Here is a 20,661-nt window from a genome sequence, read left to right as displayed (position 1 = left end):
TTATTAACAGGCATATGTTTCCCATATTACACTCTGTCTGAAAGGTATTCTGCAATAGTATAAAAAAACAAGTATAAAGGTATGTTTGTTCAAGTGGGGTGTTTTCCATTAAACATAATATTACAAAGTTGCAGTCTTTAATGTTTTCTCACCCAGTCATGTATAATGTCCCTCCAATGAACAGACTTTTCAGTAAATACTGGTTCAGCTTTATAGGGCAAACTGTGCCATTGCTTCTAACAATATTGAAGTTGAACAAAAGAAGCAGCATGGTGCATATCAGACAAGATAAATGCTGGGGCAGCTTGGAGTTAACCTGGTTGATATCCAAGAAAACAATGCAGGCTCTGCAGGAACTTGAACACAACTTGATTCTTCTCTTTTTCCCTATATATGCTGCATCACTGTCACAGGCAGCCTTGCCAACAATTTTTAATGAAAACAAACTAAAACCTGCTCAAAGTCCTTAAATTTCAGCGGATGATATCTATCCAGCCATTATATGCTGCTAAACTGGGTTTGTGTTATGGTGGAAGCAAGTTCAGCAAAGGTCATCTGGACATCCTTCTCCCCACAATGTTTTCTAGTTTATCTGCTGGAGAAGAGGAAGAAGAAAGCCTTTAATCATCTATGTCATAATGAAATTGGTCCTCTGCATTTAACCCGTCCCCCTGGGGGGAGCGGTGGACAGCTACATACAGCGCCCAGGGAGCTAGCGTGGAGTGTCTTGCTCAAGGACACACCTGGTGTCTGTGATGGGGTTTGAACCCTGAACCTTCTGCATCTAAGGCCAATGATCTACTCATTGAGCCACCAGGCCGCAAAAAATTTGGCAGCAGTGGGATTCGAACCCATACCCCCAAATAGACTGGAGCCTTAATCCAGCATCTTAGACCACTTGGTCATGCTACCCCATATGAATGTAGCATTTCCCCATCACATTTAGACTCTATTATGCTATTATACTACTAATGAGCCTGATGACTTGAGCTGTTGATAACATGAATGAATATAGTCTGGTATGGATAGTCAAGATTTGGTCCAGAGGTCTCCTTTCTGAAAGTATTGGAACGACAAAGCTAATTCCTTCATTTTTGTTGTCACAGCAAAGGTAGTGTCATGGTTTGGGCTGCCTGGTTGTTTCTGGAACACGTTTGCCAATCTTTGTGGATGCAATAACTACTCCTATTCAGACAAGAAAGATCAATCATTATTTGATTAATGATTTTCTAGTCACATTCTTACTCTAGATGACTTAGCATTGGCCTCTGTGAGAAATCTCAAAGTTATCTTTGACCAGGATATCTCCTTTACTTCATACATAAAATAACATATCTAAAACCGCCTTCTTCCACCTGAGGAATATAGAGTGCAATTTTACTTGTGGTTCCTAGAGTTTCCAAATGCAAAATGGGAGTCAGAGCCTTTAGCTATCAAGCCCCTCTCCTGTGGAACCAGCACCCAGTTCAGGTTCTGGAGGCAGACACTCTCTCTACATTTAAGACTTTCATCTAACTATAAGCTAAGATAGTTCTGCTGCTATAAGTTAATCTGCTGGGGGACCTCTACTGACACACTGAGCTCCTCTCTCATATTCACTCGTCTGTCTATTCAAATGCCACCATTGCATGTCACCATTGCATGTCATTAACTTTGTGTCTTCTCTCTCCTGTAGTTGTGTTCCCATGTCTCCGTCTCTCTCTCTCTTTTCTGCAGGTATCCTCAGCCTTGGAGCTGTATATCTCCAGAGTGCAGTTTCCTCTCCACTGTCTCTAGTGCTTACTCAATTGGGGATGTTGGGTTTTCTATATAATTCTGTATACAATTATATTTTGTAACCCTAACCCTAACCTTCAACTGTAAAGTGCCTTGAGAAGGTATCTGTTGTGATTTGGGTCTCTCTCTCTCTCTCTCTATATATATATATATATATATATATATATATAACTGAATTAAATAATTCACGATGGCAGCAGCAGGTTCAGAGGTCAAATTCAGAGATGTACAGTAACAGCTTCCTCCAGGTGTTAAAACTTTAAAGCCTTTAAGTCATTAAGGCTAAGCACTCTAAAAGAAAGTAATTTTGGCTGTTTTTATTTACTTGTTCCCTCAATAACTACCCAAAGCAAGTGATCATACAGTAGATGAGAGTTAGTGTGTTGATTGATTGATAAATTAAGAGTTTGTGGCTCAGCTTTGCCTTTACCAAAACAGTTTTGTCTAATTTCTGCACTACTGCTGATGCTGCACCAATCCATCTGTCAAACTCCTTCTTGGTTTTACCCCCACTTGTGCACAAGACCTCAGGTACTTAAACCCCTTCACATGGGGCAGCAACTCAATCACAACCCAAAGAGAGTAATCCACCATTTTCCAGCAGAGAACTAGGCCACTCGAGTGCATGCTGGAGGTCACAGTTTGATGAAGTGAAAAGAACCACATCATCAGCAAAAAGCAGAGAAGTGATTCCGAGGTCCTCGCACTGGTAGATGGCATGATGTGCTGATTTCCATATTAATGATAAGAAATCATTAATATAATTCATTAATCCCTTTGGGGAAATTCTTGTGGACAGACAGCTCATTTGAAGTGCCAAGGGTTGGGGGTTAATTGCGAGATCCCTCCAAAGGCATTTATACAGTATGTTTGATTTAAAAGGTTTTTATGTTGACTGTTTAACAGAGAAAATAAATCTTATAAAAATAAACAAAAAAAGGACAAGAAATTAGAGCACATACAAAAACAAATAATAGCAAATTTGCTTATTGTTTTCAATGCAGTGCACACAGTTCAATAGTGGGAGAAAAGGCATAAACAGGTTAAATGTTTGGTGCACACAAAGAGCTGTTGGCATTTCGGTGGTAAAGGTATCTTAGACTTTGTGCTGATAAGGAATGCATGAGAATTGGTTTCATTTTGTTCCAGAAAAACAACTGACATTGTTTAAAATAGCTTAAAAAGTAACATAATGGTCAAATGTGCATTTGTCTAATAATGAAGGTGCGTGGCTCTTGCACAATGTGTAACTTCAGTTCGTTCAATCCCGGCACCCATCTGAAAGAGGTAGAACAGTATATTGAATCATCTGCAGCTCACTTATTGCTATACAGATGGTACATTTAGATTGAGATAGGGATTGAGAGGATCAGATAAATGGCTTTAGCAATCTATGTCTGTGAAAAATCTGCCATTCACGCGAGGAAGGAAGTTGAATTATGACAAATCTTGCCACAATTCACTAAACAGTTGTTTAAATAATTGTATCTTTTGCTATTAGATTAGGAAAATGTCCACAACTGTTTATACTACCTGTACTAGTATGTAGTATACTACTTGTACTACATAGTGATCCTGTATGCAGGATGCTGGCACAGTCTTGTTGCACTTTGTAGATGTCACAGGAACTAAACACAGAGATTCCTACCCGAGCATTTCTTGTTTTTTCTAGGTCTAATGATGCTCAAAGATATATTTTTCATACAATTTTTGAGGTTTTTAGGTGGTTATAGTAACATTTCCATTTCACAATTTGGCAGACACTTATTAAGCGGACAACCTGCTCAACCTACTGAAACTCCTGATCCACAGTCACCCCGGTTAAAGTCTCTCGCTCTACATCATGGTGCACAGTGAGCTCTGAATCACTGTTGTGAAAAGCAGGTTTAAGCTCTGGCAAAAGTAAAATAAATCCTGCATCCATCACAGGCCTTACCTGCAGCACCAGGTAACATTTCCAAGACAAAAGAGCCTAAGGGTGTGAATTCATGTCTTTTTTTTCTCTTATTCAGCCTGTGCACACCTGATGTTTTTCACAATTAATAAACCATGTGTATCAATTATAGCTACAGTTCACATATTTTAACAAATTGTATAGTCATTTATTTACATGCTCCCAATACATTTACATTTAGTTCTTTGGCAAATGCTTTTATCCAAAGTGACTTATAAATGAAGAACAAAGCAAACAAATATCTAAGCCAATGAGACAAACTGTAAAATAACGTTTTCTAGAAAGAGCTGTTTCAGTTTCATGAGGTATAAGTGCAAGATTAAATTTTTTAAGGTTTTAAGTGCAGAGAAAGATTTAAATACAAAATGTTTTTAGCTTCCAAAGTTTTTGGAAGTTTTTTTGATTGTGCAGAGGTGGATAGGTTCTTCCACAATCGGGAAACTACAGAACTGAAAAGTTTTGCCTAGGATCTTTTTAGGTGAGGTGAGGGGACCACAAGCCATTGTTCACTTGCAGAGTGCAGTGAGCGGTAACTCTCTCAGTAAGACATTGCAGTAGCCAAGCCAAGATATGACCAGAGCATGCACAATATGTTTTGTTGTATAATCCGAAAGGTAGGGACTGATCTTTCTAATGTTGAAAAGAGCAAATCTGCATACTCTTAAGACAGAGGAGATGTGGTCGGTAAAGCTCAGCTGTCAATCAATAATCACTCCCTTAGATAAAATTATGCTAAACTGTATGGTGTTTGATCAAATACGCAAATTAAGTTACCAGATAGGTAAAGTTCAATAGAAAGCAAAGACATTTCTTCAGTTAATTGAGGACAAAACTGGCGTGATTGCTTTGGGCTCCAGTGAAGAAAGGTTTAAAGGCTTTGTTCATGCAAGGGTAACAACCAGAACCAAAAAAAGCTGAGCACGCACATAAAACTCATTTTCCAAGATCTCTACAGTGGTTACCAGGCTCCCTGAAAATCGACTTCAAAGTACTCTGGTTGTTCATAAATCATTAAATATTTTGGGTCCTGGTTATGCAGTATAGTAGATCTCCTGACCCAATATGATCTCTGCAAAGCTCTTAGGTTGACTAGGTCTGGATTAGTGGTTGTTCCAACAGTTAAAACTAAACATAGTAAGACAGCCTTGAGCTTCTCTGTTGCTAAAATACGCACTAAACTGCTAGAAGAGCTCTGACCTCAGAGACAGACAGACAGTTCAAATCCAAACCCGAGTCTTACATATAGAACCTTTTGTTGCTAATTAACTAAATGCACATTTATTTCTGTGGCCTGGTTTACATTTACATTTACTCATTTGGCATACGCTTTTATCCAAAGCGACCTACAAGTACAAAGTACAAAGGCAAGCAGAGAAAGCTTAAGAAGGTCTTGCCTAAAGATGGAAGTAGGCCACAGCCAGGATTCAAACCCCAGTATCCCTCTTGGAGGGTGACAACACTACACTATCCAGCTTGTGTAAACTGATGGTTTATAAATCTACATACCATACCTACTGTAACTGTAAGAACAACAATGGTGGATGGGTTCGTCCTGTATTGTTCTCTTTATTGTCTACTTTGATAGTTTGTTTAGAGTTAAACACCTCTATCTACTATGTACAGGCAGCACTCACACACAGTATATATGACAATTTGCTTGCTTCTACAATTCTATATAATATAATATCTAGGAGGCAGGGTAGATCAATTGCAAGTGTGAGGCAGCTGCCTCTTCCTCCTGTCATATTGGAGGCTTTACTGTATGGTATATATTTCATAGGCGTGTGATGCAAAGGCATATAACCATGATAAACCATAATAACAGGGCTTTTCCCTACTTCAGGGTGAGTTGATGCAGTTGGTATACTACACAATCACAGTACAACATGATGAGACATCATATCAGCCACAATGCTGTAGTGGGCTATGTTTGAAAGCTTCTAGAACACCTGCACACACGGTACACACACACACACACCCGCAACATACTACATAAAATAATTGGGAAATATATATGTATGAGATGGCAGAGGCTTTGATTTGCTGGGGCTGTCTCAGCAGGCAGCATATGACAACACAGCAGTGATACAACGCTACAAGGAAGAGTCAAATTAACAAGCTGTGGAAGGAGGAGGAGAGGGTGGAGAGAAGAAGACAACAAAGTCCAAACAATAAACTGAGAGGTGGGGAAAGTCTAGGGAACATTATACAGATCCCTGGCAAACAGTGGAATTACATTCACTCTAAACAACTCCTCTACTGGCAGCATTTCCACTGGGGAGCAGTCTTCACAATTTCCTGTGTCTTACTGTTCCATTTGAAAAAACAGAGGTGCTGTTGACACCTCTGAGAACTGAGCAGGTTTTAAAGCTCTTAAAACACCAAAGGTCTGAAAGGTAAAAGCATTTCAACCAAAAGCAAAACAGGTGCAACACAGCAGCTTTTCACAGTCACATGGAATGGTGGGAAATGCCTCAGTTCTCACAATATATAGGACGTGCACACGACTTAAAAAATAAAAAGACCTGTTTTAACACAGTAAATTGCGAGGGAACACAAGTATGTATAAAGTACAAGTCCATCCCGGACGACTGAAAGGCTCTGTGATGAAGTGCGATCTTGTTTTCTGCATTGGTAGTGATGCACACTTTAACTTAAAGTACAGCATGAATACTGATAACCCAGTTTTCAGACACTGCAGTGTTGTCATACTGAAAAAAAACTAATGTAATACTCGCAGTAGGTCAATGAAGAAAATGGCTGCATTTTAAATGGAATAATGGTGCAGCTTACTTTATTGCACTAATGGATCCAATTTCCATCTTGACCCAGTGAAGACTCATTTAAAGATTAAGTAAGAAAGGCTGCTGACTCCTAGTTGTAATCAGCAGGGGAATTATTCAGATTTGATTCTGGCAACAATTACTGTAGAGGAAGGCTATGAGGAATGATGGGCTTATTTTGCCTATGCAAAAACTATATCCAAATGATCACATATAAAGCACATTTAATCTAACACAGTACAGTTATTTCAAATTAATGTTCATAGATCAAGTGCAATATTTCAGATGTTATTATAATAATTGCATATTTAAAGTACAACGTATTGTAAGAAGCATAAACATAACATGGCTCTAATGTCAAGTGAATTTACACATATAAAATATTCACCTTTATGCATAATGAATTGAGCCTGACTTGTGTTTTATGTCATTTTGATTTGAATTTGTAATGCATAAATACAATGAAACATGGGACATATAATCTGCAAATGTGTTATTGGAATCATATGCATACATACTATATTATATTAGACAAACTATGAATGTTTTCTTTAAGCTGTTGGGAATACATATTTTTTTATCTTACATATTTATATTTTGTTAATGAGAAAAGCTCAGCCTATTCTACTTAATTCGTATTTTTGCTTCGCAGTAGACTTCCCAAGTAATTTAGTCATGTCAGTAGTGTATTGATAATTGTTGTAATGATGGTGAGCACTGTGAGTTGTACACTCAACAAATACTCATAATCTATAGTGCACTGATGGAAATACAGTAACCTGCATGAATGTGAGGCAAGCTCTCAGGACATAAAGGGCATTAACAAGAGCTGGTAAAGTCAGATGAGAGATGCTGATGATATTGGCCCCAGTTTCCCCCTTTTGCAGGCTAACAACAAATCTGCATTTACTGCACAAATCTAGAGCTGGCAGCAAATTACTGTGAAAATCAATGTAAAACTCAACACTGCAGTGTCTGATTTGTACTTATACTTGCATTTATTATTCATTATAATTCATTCCTTATAAAGTTTCTGCCACATCAACGAGGGTTTTCGAGTTGCACGTCTGGGTTAATATTTTATTATATCTGCATATTTATGCATAACTTTTGATCAAAAATCTAAATTTAATTCTGTTAGTCTGAGATATTATACAAGTGTAATGCAATGTATACTAAAAATATATAGAACTGGTATCTTAAAAAAGTTGGATCTTATGGTATTATGGCCCATGTGGCTAAATGTTATTCATATTAATTCCATTTAAACTATATCTGGAACATTTTATTCAGCAAAGGTTGTTTACATGTCTCTAAATCAATCTTTTTTAACAGCCCTGCCTGTCCTCCAACATCTGTTTAACAAGCCATTTAAATACAATTAGCATTATTCATTACCACTTACCTGGTCCACCTGAGGGTTAATGTAGGGGCCACGCCTCCAGCCAATCTGAATACTACCTAATGAATAATACAAATGATCTATGCCCTGGAGACACAATATAAGATGACAAGTCTAATTCTGAATGTGAAGGGGAAGAAGCTGCTGTTAAACATGATTCAAAATGGTAGAATCCTATGAACAATTCCCAACAAAGTAACACAATTTTTTGAATGAACTCAGCTTTCGCATTGGTAGACTGTATTCCTTTAGCTGACTCACAGAAATGTTCAATATTTGCACCTTATTTTGAAGTTTTATAAAAGTATAGTGTTTAAATCACACTGATAATTTCCTGTTTCATTCAAAACCTAAAATATATTGAATAGTTAAGTCAAACATAAACTACACTATCCTAACTAAATTAGGCTAACTGGGTAGAACATTATGGTAAGAAATGTTTTTACATCTTTACTGGATGCCTTTTGGTAATACAAAAACAGAGGTTTAACCTAGCCAGTGTGGCAGCTGAATAAAGTGTGGTTGATTTGAGTAATGAGGTGTCCTTTCACATCTTCTGTTCTTCTGAGCTGTATTAGCACCAGGGACCTAAGAGCATTGCAGTTGGTGAGAGACCAGACGGCCAGCATCTGTCTCTCTCTTCTACTTAAATGCACACCAACACACACACATACACTCGTTCATACACACATACTCGCACACATGTTCACACAGCAGTCCAGACATCTGGTGGGGCTCTGCTGGGTCTTGCTACTGTGGTACTGGGACTCTTACAAGGACTAAAGATACTTCAGTGGTAATGACACGTCCCTATTGGCCAGACCGGGCAGAAAAACAGGAAGTGGGGACAAGACTGAGGGTCGGAGAGGTCATCCATCTTGGGAAGGTGATTTAAATACAGTAGAAGAGAGTCACAGAGACACAGAAATGTAACGTCCTCTGCCTGAGGCCAAGGTAGAAAATGTGATTTAGTACTTAAAATGATCTTTTATTAGAGGTTATTTTATCAGAGCACCACTAATTATTCTGTGAGAGTCCTTACATCATCATAGTAATATTTTAAAAATTACACGTAATCCCCAGTTATCTATAGACATACTAACTGTTTTCTAATGCCATAGTGTAGAAAAATGTGTCCATTATGTTAGACTTAACTCATATAATGTTGTTTTAAACAATTATTACAATTACAATCTTTATTGATGTCAACGTCCCACTGGCAATTTTTGGTTTTTCCTGACCCACTTGCCCATTTCCCACTTGCCAGAAAAAACAAGATAAAAAGAATGCATCACCAGCAAGTTCAAAGTAGGCCAAGTCCAAGTAGGAAGAATATATGTACTAATATTCCTAAAAAAATACATGCTGTGTGTTTACATCTAAATTCACTTGTAAATGAACAACCCGAAATATGTAGCAATATGTTACATGTAACATGTTAATGCCCTATGGTAGTTAGCTAAGCTGTTAAGTTTAGTAAGTGAGATACTTAGCACGACAACATCATTATGACAGTTTTGGATTACTGCAACACTCTTGCGTTATTATGGAAATCGCTCCACCCTCAGCCTTACGCCTTAAGCCTACATGGAATAAATGTAGCAATATTGGTGAACAGCCATGGCTTGGGGAAATGGTTCTGATCCTCAAGGACCCATTTATTGCTTGTTTTCAAGTTATCCCTGCACTACAATACCTACTACAGATTAACATTAACAGGTGTGTTCAGTCAATCAATAGCATGGAAGATACCAAATTACTTTGTCTGCCTCCACTCCACCTTCATTTGAGATGGTATCTTCCAGTTTCTGATTGAACACACCTGATCCAGGTAATCAGTAGTGGGTAGGACAGGGATGGTTGGAAAACACACAGGACAGGAGTTGGTAGATGATGTCCTTTAGTGTTTAAACTTTTAGTTACTTTGTTAGGTCATTTTTAGTAGCCATTAATTAAATACATTATGATGTATGAAATTAATCATTCATTTAATGTTTAATTTATTTTATTGTAGCCTGTTGTTTGATGATTGACCGCATAAAGCAGAATGGGACAGGATCTGACTTTGGATGAGTCAAATGTCTAACACTTCCCATTGCAATTGCTACAGTGACAATTAGTTACTATAGCAACCTGTCCATGCTAGCTGGCTACCTGGCCTTAACAACCAATTTTGAGTTGAACAACTTAGGACATGTCATAACAATGGAGGAGGATCAAAGCATCTTAGTTGACAGAATAAATAGAAAAGGAAACAAAAATGGATACAAAAGGATTATAAGATCTCTTTAGATTGAAACTAGTTATGTAGAGTTTGTGTAGTTAAGCATAAAAATATGGCTCAGAGAAAAATAAAAATACATACAGCACATATATTTTTTGTATGCCTATTTATTTTTAACCAGAAGCACACACACACGCAAAATCCATATACTGTACTGTATATAGCAAGTGCAAATAGCAACCTAAATCCAACCTTAACTGAAATGCAGTTACTCACCATTGGCAGGATTTCCCCCAGGGTTGAGAGTGACTCTGAAAGCTTGATGCGAAGTGTGGTGACCAGAGGGAGCATCACATGGGTCAATGTAGAGCAGTACACCACCAAAACCCAGCTCAGAGAGCAGGGATAGCTGGATACACACACAAAAGATGCAATCATGAGAAAAAGATGTCACATTCATATTTGTGCAAATGCACCAAAATGTGTGCAAAAATATTTCATGCTCTTTAGTGAGGGGTGAAAGCGTCAGACTGAAAAATAAATGAGTGGGGAAGAGAACCAAAGAGCTGCACGACACCCCACAGAGTTGGATGATAAGTCTGTGTGAGTGTTTCTTTTTATGGCAAAAGCAGACATAAAATGGTTGGAGCGGCTATGGAAATGTATATTTATAAAAATAAATTAATTCATATTATAGAGATTTTGTACTTAAGATCTTAATGCACTGCTCCATTTAAATACACACTTGTTTTGGTTTCACTTGCATTGCTTGTGTCATCATTATGTCTAAGGTCTGTATTAGACTTATTGTAATTGCAAATGCTGCATGTGATCTACACTTCAATGCGCTGTCAGTGTAAACTGTCAAATAAAGGGATTGGAGACAAGTGGTTAACGCTTCCAAAGTCAACATTCTGTTATTCTTGGTAGGGGATTCATATTGTTTTATGACTGGATACATTTTAATGTGAGAAGCTGACAGTGTGGCCTTGATCAGGGTGAGTAGAATACAACTACAACATGTTACAGTAGGTGAATATTCTACAGTTTTTGGCAATGTGTCATATTTTAAAACTATACATATAAATGTGTCGGCCTTCAGAGCCTTGGTCAGATACAACAGTAGATATCAGCATAAGAAAGTATCTGTGGGTGCTAGGGGGCCTTTGCAGACAAGGACAATGACCAAAGAGATTGTTAAATGATATTGGCATCAATTAAATTAAGAATACTGAGTGGGCAAGTAGTTTCCATATTAACAGAAAACACATTTCCATCTAGCATAAATCATTTCCCTGATAATCTTTCATTAATAAAAAAAGTTACTATATGAAATATAATCTATCATGATGGAAGAATTCATTATTTTCGTCCTATTTTAAATATATTTTTTGGCAAAGTGACTATGTAAGTTCCAGACTACTAAATATCCAGTATCCAGCATTGAATAATGATGCTTTGTCAAGGCCTTAGACACCTAAAATATCCCTTTGCAGAAGCAAAAGGGTACCTTCAGGGTCAGTATATGAGTATGCAGTAGCTGCACATTTGTGAAGCTTCTTTAGAGTCATCCTTACTTCCTATATGTACTGTGTGCAGGAAGTAAATACATTAGACAATATCTGTGTTAGTTTACCACTCTGTGTCATTTCTGTGGTATTATTGCACTGCACTTTTCAGAGATCACTTGTCCATCAAACAGTGTCTATCACCAACACAGCTCGCAGTACAGTATGTTGAAAACACATTGCCAAATATCCATCAGAGAGAAGGTGAACTTAAAAATACTGAAGTGACATCTCATCAATGATGTTTTTTAAGTTCTTTTCTTCATGATGATCAAAGGTTATGCTATGTTGCAGTTTCTGTAGCCGACGCCGCTGTGTGTCTCGGTGGGAGGAAGTGCACCGCAGCTGCCACTGTGCAGAGCAGGTACTTTATTGTTGTCCATGGGAGATGTAGCGTCCTTGTTTTTTATGAGTGTAGATGACTATTTTATTGAATATGTGACACCAGTCACGGTCATTCTCCTCTCATTACAACTCTGTCCTTCACTGGAAAACAGGCAGGGACACTACACACACTCGCACACGCGCACACACACAAAGACACACTATGTATGGGAAAACTTTAGCACACTAGACTGACATTCAATAAAGTAAATTTACAGTATGTATTAAATGTATGTGAATATGTCTACAAAAAAACATTAATTACAAACAACATTTAGCAAAGTATCTCACTGAAGACGAAGCAAGAATCAATACTTTGTTTTTATGAATGAACTGTACCAAAGGGAAAAGAGTGTTACATATAACCAGAGTCAAAACCCAAAGCACCTTTTTTGTGTTTATGAATAACTATCAGGTATGAAAGTACCAAATTCTGTTCCAGAGTACTTTTATTGTGTATTCATACATTTTTGATTTTTGTATTTTAAAAGAATGTTTTTACTGTTTGCATTTTATTTCACTATGATTTAAATCAATTCTGTTAAATAAATATAAATAAATACACTCCATGAGTTAAGCAATAGGAAGTAACGCACCAGGAAAGGATTTTTCAGTTTTAGTTTCAGTTACATCCACAATAAAGTTTTACCATAGTAACAGTACTTTTGCTTGAGTAAATTAATTTTAGCAATTTAGCTATCAGTCTGTGACGATTCTCGGTCACTTCCAGGTTAATTACCCCCTTGTAAGCTGCCTTAAAAAGTAGAGTCAGAGGCAGACGAGTTTGACTGTTTATTCATGAGTAATGTTTTAAAGGTAATGTATATCTGACGTGTGCGTTGTATGTCACATTAAATGTCACACCGTTAAAGCCGGTTCCATATGTAAAACACACACAAGAGCACCTTTAAGGCATTTTGAAGTGTAGTGTAAATAGACAAAGCACTTGAAAGGGTTTTGGACTCAACTGAACTTCCTACAATTGAACCAGAAGGGGGTCCAGTTGGCAACAGCTCCAGAAATCCGCTATAAGCTTTTATCATGAATACTAAAATAGCTGCTACCAAGCGAGTTAAGCAAACATGCAGAAAACATGTGTTCCCTGTGCATGCATCAAATATGAATCTAGCTGTATGTGTAACACTGGGCCTGCAGTCACCGTCACACACTCATTAGTGAGAGCACAAGGCTCATCAATCATTCTCCCCCACTTATATGTAAAGGGCGATCATTTCTCTCAGCCGCTGACACATACTGACATTATGAAGCACACATGATCAAATTTGTCACAAACTGTGGGTGAGGAGGGAAAATGGGTCAGCAGCCTGTTGCTGGAGGGGTCCCATGTGACAGCAGTTGCAGTCTGCTATAATGGATTTTTAAAAGTCTAACTGTAAATTTAAATGGAGTATGGTGACCCCTCTTTAAACATTTCCTCCCCTTGTTTTGGTAACCTCCATTTACTCCCGTTTCAGTTCATTACTGCCCCATTTTTCACCAGCTTCACATTCAGAAATCATAAAGTAAGTGAATAAAGTATAGGAAATAGCTGGGGAAAGAAAGAAAGAAAAAACAAACAAACAAGCATTGGATGATTTTCTTGTAGATTCAGGGCTCAGATTGCTTAAATTAGTAAAAGTAAAATTTAGATTTTAGTGAAAAAATAAATGATAATGCTAGAGGCCAAGTGACTAATGGAGACTGAGTGATGCTGTTGTTTCCATGTCTAAGAACAAACTTTGATGTATGACAATGACATTCATGACAGTCATTTATGAGTCTAGGCTATGCATCGCTTTCGCAGAACCTAAATGGTTGGGGAAGTTAAATCCTTGTTTCTAGTATGAGAATATAGTACATAATAGTACAGCATCACATCTAATTTGACATTAAAATGTGTCTATGTACTCATTTATAATTTATACATGAATACATTTGTGTCACATGTCCATTACTAAGTCCTCTCACAGTTTGTACTCAGCTTTGTCAGAAGATGAATGCATCAGTAATTAACACATAAGTCGATGTTTATGCTTTAACAAACTGGATTGGGATTTATGTGTTACCTGTCATCTTTTAATTGTAGGAAAACTGCTTTCAGGTGAAAGTGCCACATATTGAAGGAGAAGGGAGCCTAATAAATGATTGTTTTGTAAATGTTGTTTCTTATTAAGGCGAATGGATTCAGAGATCTTTGTACCAAAGAGGGGCACATACAGCAGTCAGGTGTGATAAATCTATAGCAAAAATAATACAAAGAATTAGCATTGCTTGACTTGAGCCAAATACATTAGCATAAAATTAATGTGTATCTGAATTTAGTTTCTTTAAAGGACACTGGGCTATATCTGGATGCAAGTATATTAAACTACCACTACTACTATCATAATGGAAACTTAATAATCACAATGATCCCATTTCTCAGCCTGGGTGAATTTTTTTTTCCTGCTGCAGGATTAGAGTATCATGTAAATCTCAAGTAAAGCGTTAAATGATATGTGTGATTCCCTCATCAGCAGAGCAGAACACATGTTGCAGAGCTTTGAATTGATCTTACCTTGTACAGCAAAGGTGCCTGGCCAAGCTTAACCAAAGCTATCTGGTTGGTGAGATTCAGGCTGTGGTTGGCTCTTCTCAGGTCATCCACGCTGCCGTACTGGACATCCACCACCTCTCCCTGGTGAATAGAAACAGCGTAGAGGTTGAGGAGTTAGCAGTTACCAATCCCTGGTTAGTGTAGATTGAACCCCAGCTGAGGCCTGCCTCCAGTAGGAGTCTACACTACACTACACTAATCCTGCCCCCCCTTGTATCTCACTTGCAAGTTGCTTTGGATAAAAGTGCCTGCCAAATGACTAAATGTAACAACTCAATAAACATTTCTCCATAATGTTTGGAACACCATCCAAATGTCAGGTGACCTTTATGTCTCTAGATGCACCAGTTGGCTCTGTGTTCACTGGCTTGTCCATAATTCATGCATGACCTTATTTTGCAATGTGGCTTGATATCTATGATATCTATGATATCTATGATATCTGATCTAACTGCAGTGTGACTGATCCCATCATAGATCCCATGATGAGTAGAGAGGTAAAAGTTAACGCTATTACAAGCTAATAACCAGTGACAAAGACTGTAAAGACATGGCCGGAGGGCGCTTCACAACAGCTGCAGGACTGCTTTGAGGAGACAGACTGGAATGTGTTCGCACACCAGGACCTAGAGGAGCATACTACATCTGTGCTCTCTTACATCAACTTCTGCGTTGACAACGTCACCGTGGTCAAACGTCACCGGGTGTACTCCAATCGGAAACCCTGGATGACTAAAGAGGTCCAGGTCCTGCTGAAGCAACGTGATGTTGCCTTCAGATATGGTGACAAAGCGCAATACAGTGCAGCCAGGGCTAACCTTAAAAGAGGCATCAGAGAGGCCAAGGCAGCTTATAAGAAGAGGATTGAGGACCACTTCAGAGACAACAACACACGACAGGTGTGGCGGGGGGTCCAGCACCTAACCAACCACAAGTCCTGCAACACCATGACGGCTGTGGGTGATGTTGTGCTCGCAGAGGAGTTAAACCACTTCTTTGCGCGCTTCGAGGTGGACAGACCTGGGACAGCTGAAGCCCATACTTCAGACTGCAGCAGCTTCAGTCTCACAGTGCAGGAGCATGAAGTGCGGTGTATGCTGAGGGCAGTGAACCCCAGGAAGGCTGCGGGACCGGACGGTGTGACTGGGAAGGTCCTCAGGGAGTGTGCAAACCAGCTGGCTGGGGTCTTCACCAACATTTTCAACTCCTCACTGTCTCAGTCCTACATCCCACAATGCCTGAAGTCAGCCACAATCGTCCCACTGCCTAAAAAGACCTCCATCAGCAGCCTCAATGACTACCGACCAGTAGCTCTGACACCTGTCATAATGAAGTGTTTTGAGAAACTGGTCCGACGTCACATCATGTCCTACCTCCCACCCACACTCGACCCACTACAGTTTGCATACAGAGCTAACAGATCGACAGAGGACGCCGTCGTCACAGCGCTGCACACCACCATTTCACACCTGGAAACACAAGGATGTTATGCTAGGCTGCTCTTCGTCGACTTTAGCTCTGCCTTTAACACAATAATACCGTACAGACTGTCAGCAAAATTGTTGGACATTGGACTTCCTCCCACCACTTGCTGTTGGATCAGAGACTTTCTCTCTGACAGAGTACAGAGAGTCAGAGTGGGTCCTCATCTCTCCACAGCCCTGAGACTAAACACCGGTTCCCCACAAGGCTGTGTGCTGAGTCCTCTGCTGTACACCCTGTACACGTATGACTGTGTCAGCACACACCCAGACAATGTTGTCATTAAGTTTGCCGATGACACAACTGTGGTGGGGCTCATCTCTGGCGGTGATGAAACGGCATACAGGGATGAGATCCAGAGGCTGGTGGGGTGGTGTGAAGACAACAACTTGGTCCTAAACACCTCAAAAACAAAAGAAGTGATCGTGGACTTCAGGAGGAAGAAGTCAGATCTGCAGTCCATTGTCATTAATGGGGAGTGTGTGAAGAGGGTGCCAAGCTTCAAGTACCTTGGTGTGCACATAGATGAAGACCTCCAATGGAGCTCCAACACCGCAGAGGTAATGAAAAAGGCCAAACAGCGTCTTCACTTCCTGAGGATCCTCAGGAGAGTCAACCTGAAGAGAGAGCTGCTGGTTGCCTTCTACCGTTGCTCCATTGAGAGTGTGCTAACATACTGCATCTCCGTGTGGTTTTCAAGCTGCACCATGGCACACAAGAAGGTTCTACAAAGGCTCATAAACACTGGCCAAAAGATCATTGGCTACCCTCTTCCCTCACTGAAGGACCTCTACAGCACCTGATGTCTTAGGAGGGCACGCAACATCCTGAAAGACTGCACACACCCAGGACACAGGGTGTTTAAATGGTTGCCCTCTGGAAAAAGACTCAGGGTGCTGAGGTCACGGACCAACAGACTCAGAGACAGTTTCTACAATAAAGCAATAGCCCTCATGAACACACACACACATCTGGTTTAGTTTTTCTAGAAGAATGTAGATTGTATATTCTGTATATACAGCTGGTGTGCATGTGTATATTTGTATATATAATTGTGTATATATATATATATATATATATATATATATATATATATATATATATATATATATATATATATATATATATATATATATATATATATATATATATATATATATATATATATATATATATATATATATATATATATATGTATATATATTTAAATACTTTTTGTATGAAAGGTAATTGTAAGCTGTTTTATTATTATTATGTTGTTTTCTACTCTCTCCTTGCACCAATGTGGGACAGTTTGCAATTTCGTTGTACTGTTGTACCAAGTGTGACTGTAAAATGACAATAAAGCTTTATCTTATCTTAATGACATCCTAAGTTCAGCGCTAAGGCTAAGGCTCACAAAGTCAGGAACAATGCTTGTGCAGATACACTGTAGCACTTGTTCTTGTGGTTGGCTTTAGCCTCATTCTGAAAGCCTCGATGCGCACAAACCTCTAGTAGTATCTAATGATGTGGCTCAATGACAGATCTGTAGCCCATGGAAAACCCCACTGATTCTGTCTTAGCATGCAATTCCTGTTAATTGAAAAGAGCTAAAAGGAAAATTCATGACCAAAAGCCTCTTTACATGAGGGTGTGGCATTTCAAAGGCTTGGGTGATTATCAGAAAGGGCAGATCTATGAAAAACAGCCGATTAATGAAGTCATTGAATGATGGATGAGTAATTATCATGCCGATAGTTATGATTCAGTAAGGCTCTCACTACCTACCAGTAGACCAGTAGGTCTTTGTTAATTTGTATAAGGCAACATCTAGTGGTCGTAGTAAATATGACCAAAACAAGAGCTGCAGTTGGTGATGTAACCTGAAAGCAACAAAGTCTGCGCAGGTTGGGGTTGGAGTGCATGGCTGCATGATAAACACATGACAATGGTCATCACTTTAATTCACTGAGCTTACTGACAGGTGAAGCCAGTAGTAGAACCTAGTAGTAGACCTAGTAGCTCTGATCAACTGAAATCGGGCTTTGAATGACATTATATGACCCAAAGAAGGTGATGAAAACACATCCACACTAGGTATGTCCAATTCAAATCAGGATTCTTTTAACTCAGCCTTTTTCAACAGAGGTTGTTTGTTAATTGAACAAAACAGTGGACTAATAGTGGAAAAAAATAAATGTTGTTATTCTGTAAACCAAATATGAATGAAATTATGAAGTATTTTATAGAATAATTCAGGCACCCAATATCAGGTCTCATATTGACAGAGGCTTTGACAAAATTCCAATTGATGTCATGCCCTTCAGTTCACACAAAAAAACAGCAATTAAAATATTGCAATTTGACAAAAGTTATCGCATTATAAAAACATTATATAGTTTAATTATAGTTTGAATTGCCAGTGTGCGTGTAAGTCATTGCTAATATAGTCTTTTAGTCAATAGAATAGCAGTACAATAGGATCTGATTATGGAACACTGGAATTACTTTGTTCAAGTGTGTGTTTGTGCACGTTTGTGTGTGGGTGCACATGTGTCTCTGTGACTGAACGAGTGTCATCATCTCCCAAATTAAAGCGACCTAGAAGTTGTTTAGGAAGGTCAAAGCATTACTTTTTTTTCTGGGTGGCGGAGGTGGGGGGTGAGGGGCTCCTTCTCTCTCACTTCTCTCGCTATCTCCCACACCCCAAATCCCCACTTTCTCACTGCATCACCTGGACCTGATTCATTTTTCATGTGGCCTGGGGGCGAATGTAACACGATGCTGCAGTGGCGAGTGCAGGCGAGCGCCCGAATATGCAAGTGAGCAAGAAAGAGAGAGAGAGAGAGGGAGAGAGATAGAGCGAAAGAAAGCACACCTTTTTGCGTCAGGAGAGCCCAGGAGAGGAGAGTGAGAGAGAGATTTATCGCTCCCGCCTGCATTTGCATCATAAAAGTCCTCCATTTAAACTGCAGACCATGGAGCGGTACAAGACACAGCAAATTGAAATACAGAAGAATCTGTATATGCACTGGGATGGTGCTGCCTCAATTTGACCCATCTCTCTTCCTACCCTCTGTCTTTTTTTTTCCTTCGATATCATTTCATCTCAGTGTGAAAATGAAATTAACAACATAAATGGCCTCTGTGTGTCTGACGCTGTGATGATTAATCCTTGCAATAAAGACAAATGTGCATCTACACTACATATCTTGATCAACTCTGTCAGCATCCAATAGTTTTTTTCTGTGATTTGAATTTTAACCCTATCAAATTAGAAATATTCACTGTATCTATTATCATTCAGCATTTGTTTCATTAGTGGAAAATGGAACTTTGAGAGCCATGCTAATTAATGGCTCTAATGTGAGTTAGCAGCTTTTAAAACAGCGTTGCGATGAGCTCGCTGGAACACTTGACGACAAAGAGCTCATTAAATGGGACGGTTTTAACAGTAACATTGTGACACGTTGTGTGTAATGCAGAGAACTCGTGTTGTCTCTGCAGAGAGTAATGCCCTTGTCACTTCTTTTTTTTTTTTTGCAGTGGGGAAAATGAAGCTTTGCTGCAATAATGAGTCTGTCAGAACCAATCACTTCAACAGTAGTAAATAAAACTGTGATTGTTGCAGTGCTTCGTAAAGATAATGCACACAACTCAAAGGTCCTCAGTGAGGTCGGACCAAAACTTTTACACGGAACACAATAAAAGTTTTCTGCCTGGATGTCACCTGCTTAATTGTCGTGAAGGATATCTCACTCTCTCTCTTAATTACAGCAGTTTAAATCCACTATACAGTAGGGCCTTATATATTATTATGTGTCATATTGCCTATTTATTGGATATTATACATGAGCTATAATATTTGACAAATGGATTCATATTAATATGGCATGCTTCCCAAAACTGGGTAGCATTATGTTTTATAGGGGGCATAAAATAAGGTGGAAAATGGGATACTACTGAACGTTCACCACAGAGAGGCATGCCATTGACTGAGAAACTTTTCCACATCATTATTATGTGCAGAGGTGCTAAGTAAGTAAAGAGACATTTATTTCAAGTATCTTACTTAATTACAATTTTACAGTACTTGTACCTTACTGGTGTACTTCCACTTTTGCTTCACATCAAATTAGAGGCAACTATTTTACTTTTACTCCACTACATTCATCTTAACATCATTAGTTACTATAGTTCCTTTTAGCAGAATTACAGTCTTATGAAATCCATTATATATTAATAAAATTATGCTGTATAATTTATAAATGACCTTCCTGTCACTAGATAAGCTGGTTAATATCAGCTCCACCCTTACCGACTGCTGTTTTTGTGTCACAGGTAACAACACATTTTAGTCCTAATTTTCAGCTTTCAGAATTCATCAAACTGGACTAAAATGCTACAATTACAATATGTTATCTCCTGCATTAAATTCAATATAGTTTAAGTTACACTGTTTTCTTAGTTGATTACTGTTATTTTTGTAGATTTACATTTAGTAATTTGC

General features: G+C 38.7%; 1 protein-coding gene across 2 annotated transcripts in view; it reads right to left on the bottom strand.

The window, feature by feature from the left end:
- The window catches only part of LOC113152665 (inactive N-acetylated-alpha-linked acidic dipeptidase-like protein 2), a 385,573-nt gene that overhangs the window by 170,757 nt on the left and 194,155 nt on the right, over positions 1 to 20,661 (bottom strand). For both annotated transcript variants that reach the window (XM_026346045.1, XM_026346046.1), the window contains 2 exons: positions 14,649 to 14,768; positions 10,416 to 10,548 (listed from right to left, as the gene is read on the bottom strand). In XM_026346045.1, the coding sequence (XP_026201830.1) occupies positions 10,416 to 10,548; positions 14,649 to 14,768 (253 nt within the window). The remainder of the gene's footprint in view (positions 1 to 10,415; positions 10,549 to 14,648; positions 14,769 to 20,661) is intronic.

The sequence above is a fragment of the Anabas testudineus genome, chromosome 4, assembly GCF_900324465.2.
Source record: "Anabas testudineus chromosome 4, fAnaTes1.2, whole genome shotgun sequence".
Classification (NCBI taxonomy): Eukaryota; Metazoa; Chordata; class Actinopteri; order Anabantiformes; family Anabantidae; genus Anabas; species Anabas testudineus.
Note: the sequence above shows the minus strand (reverse complement) of the source record. Positions and strands in the feature narration are given on the sequence as shown.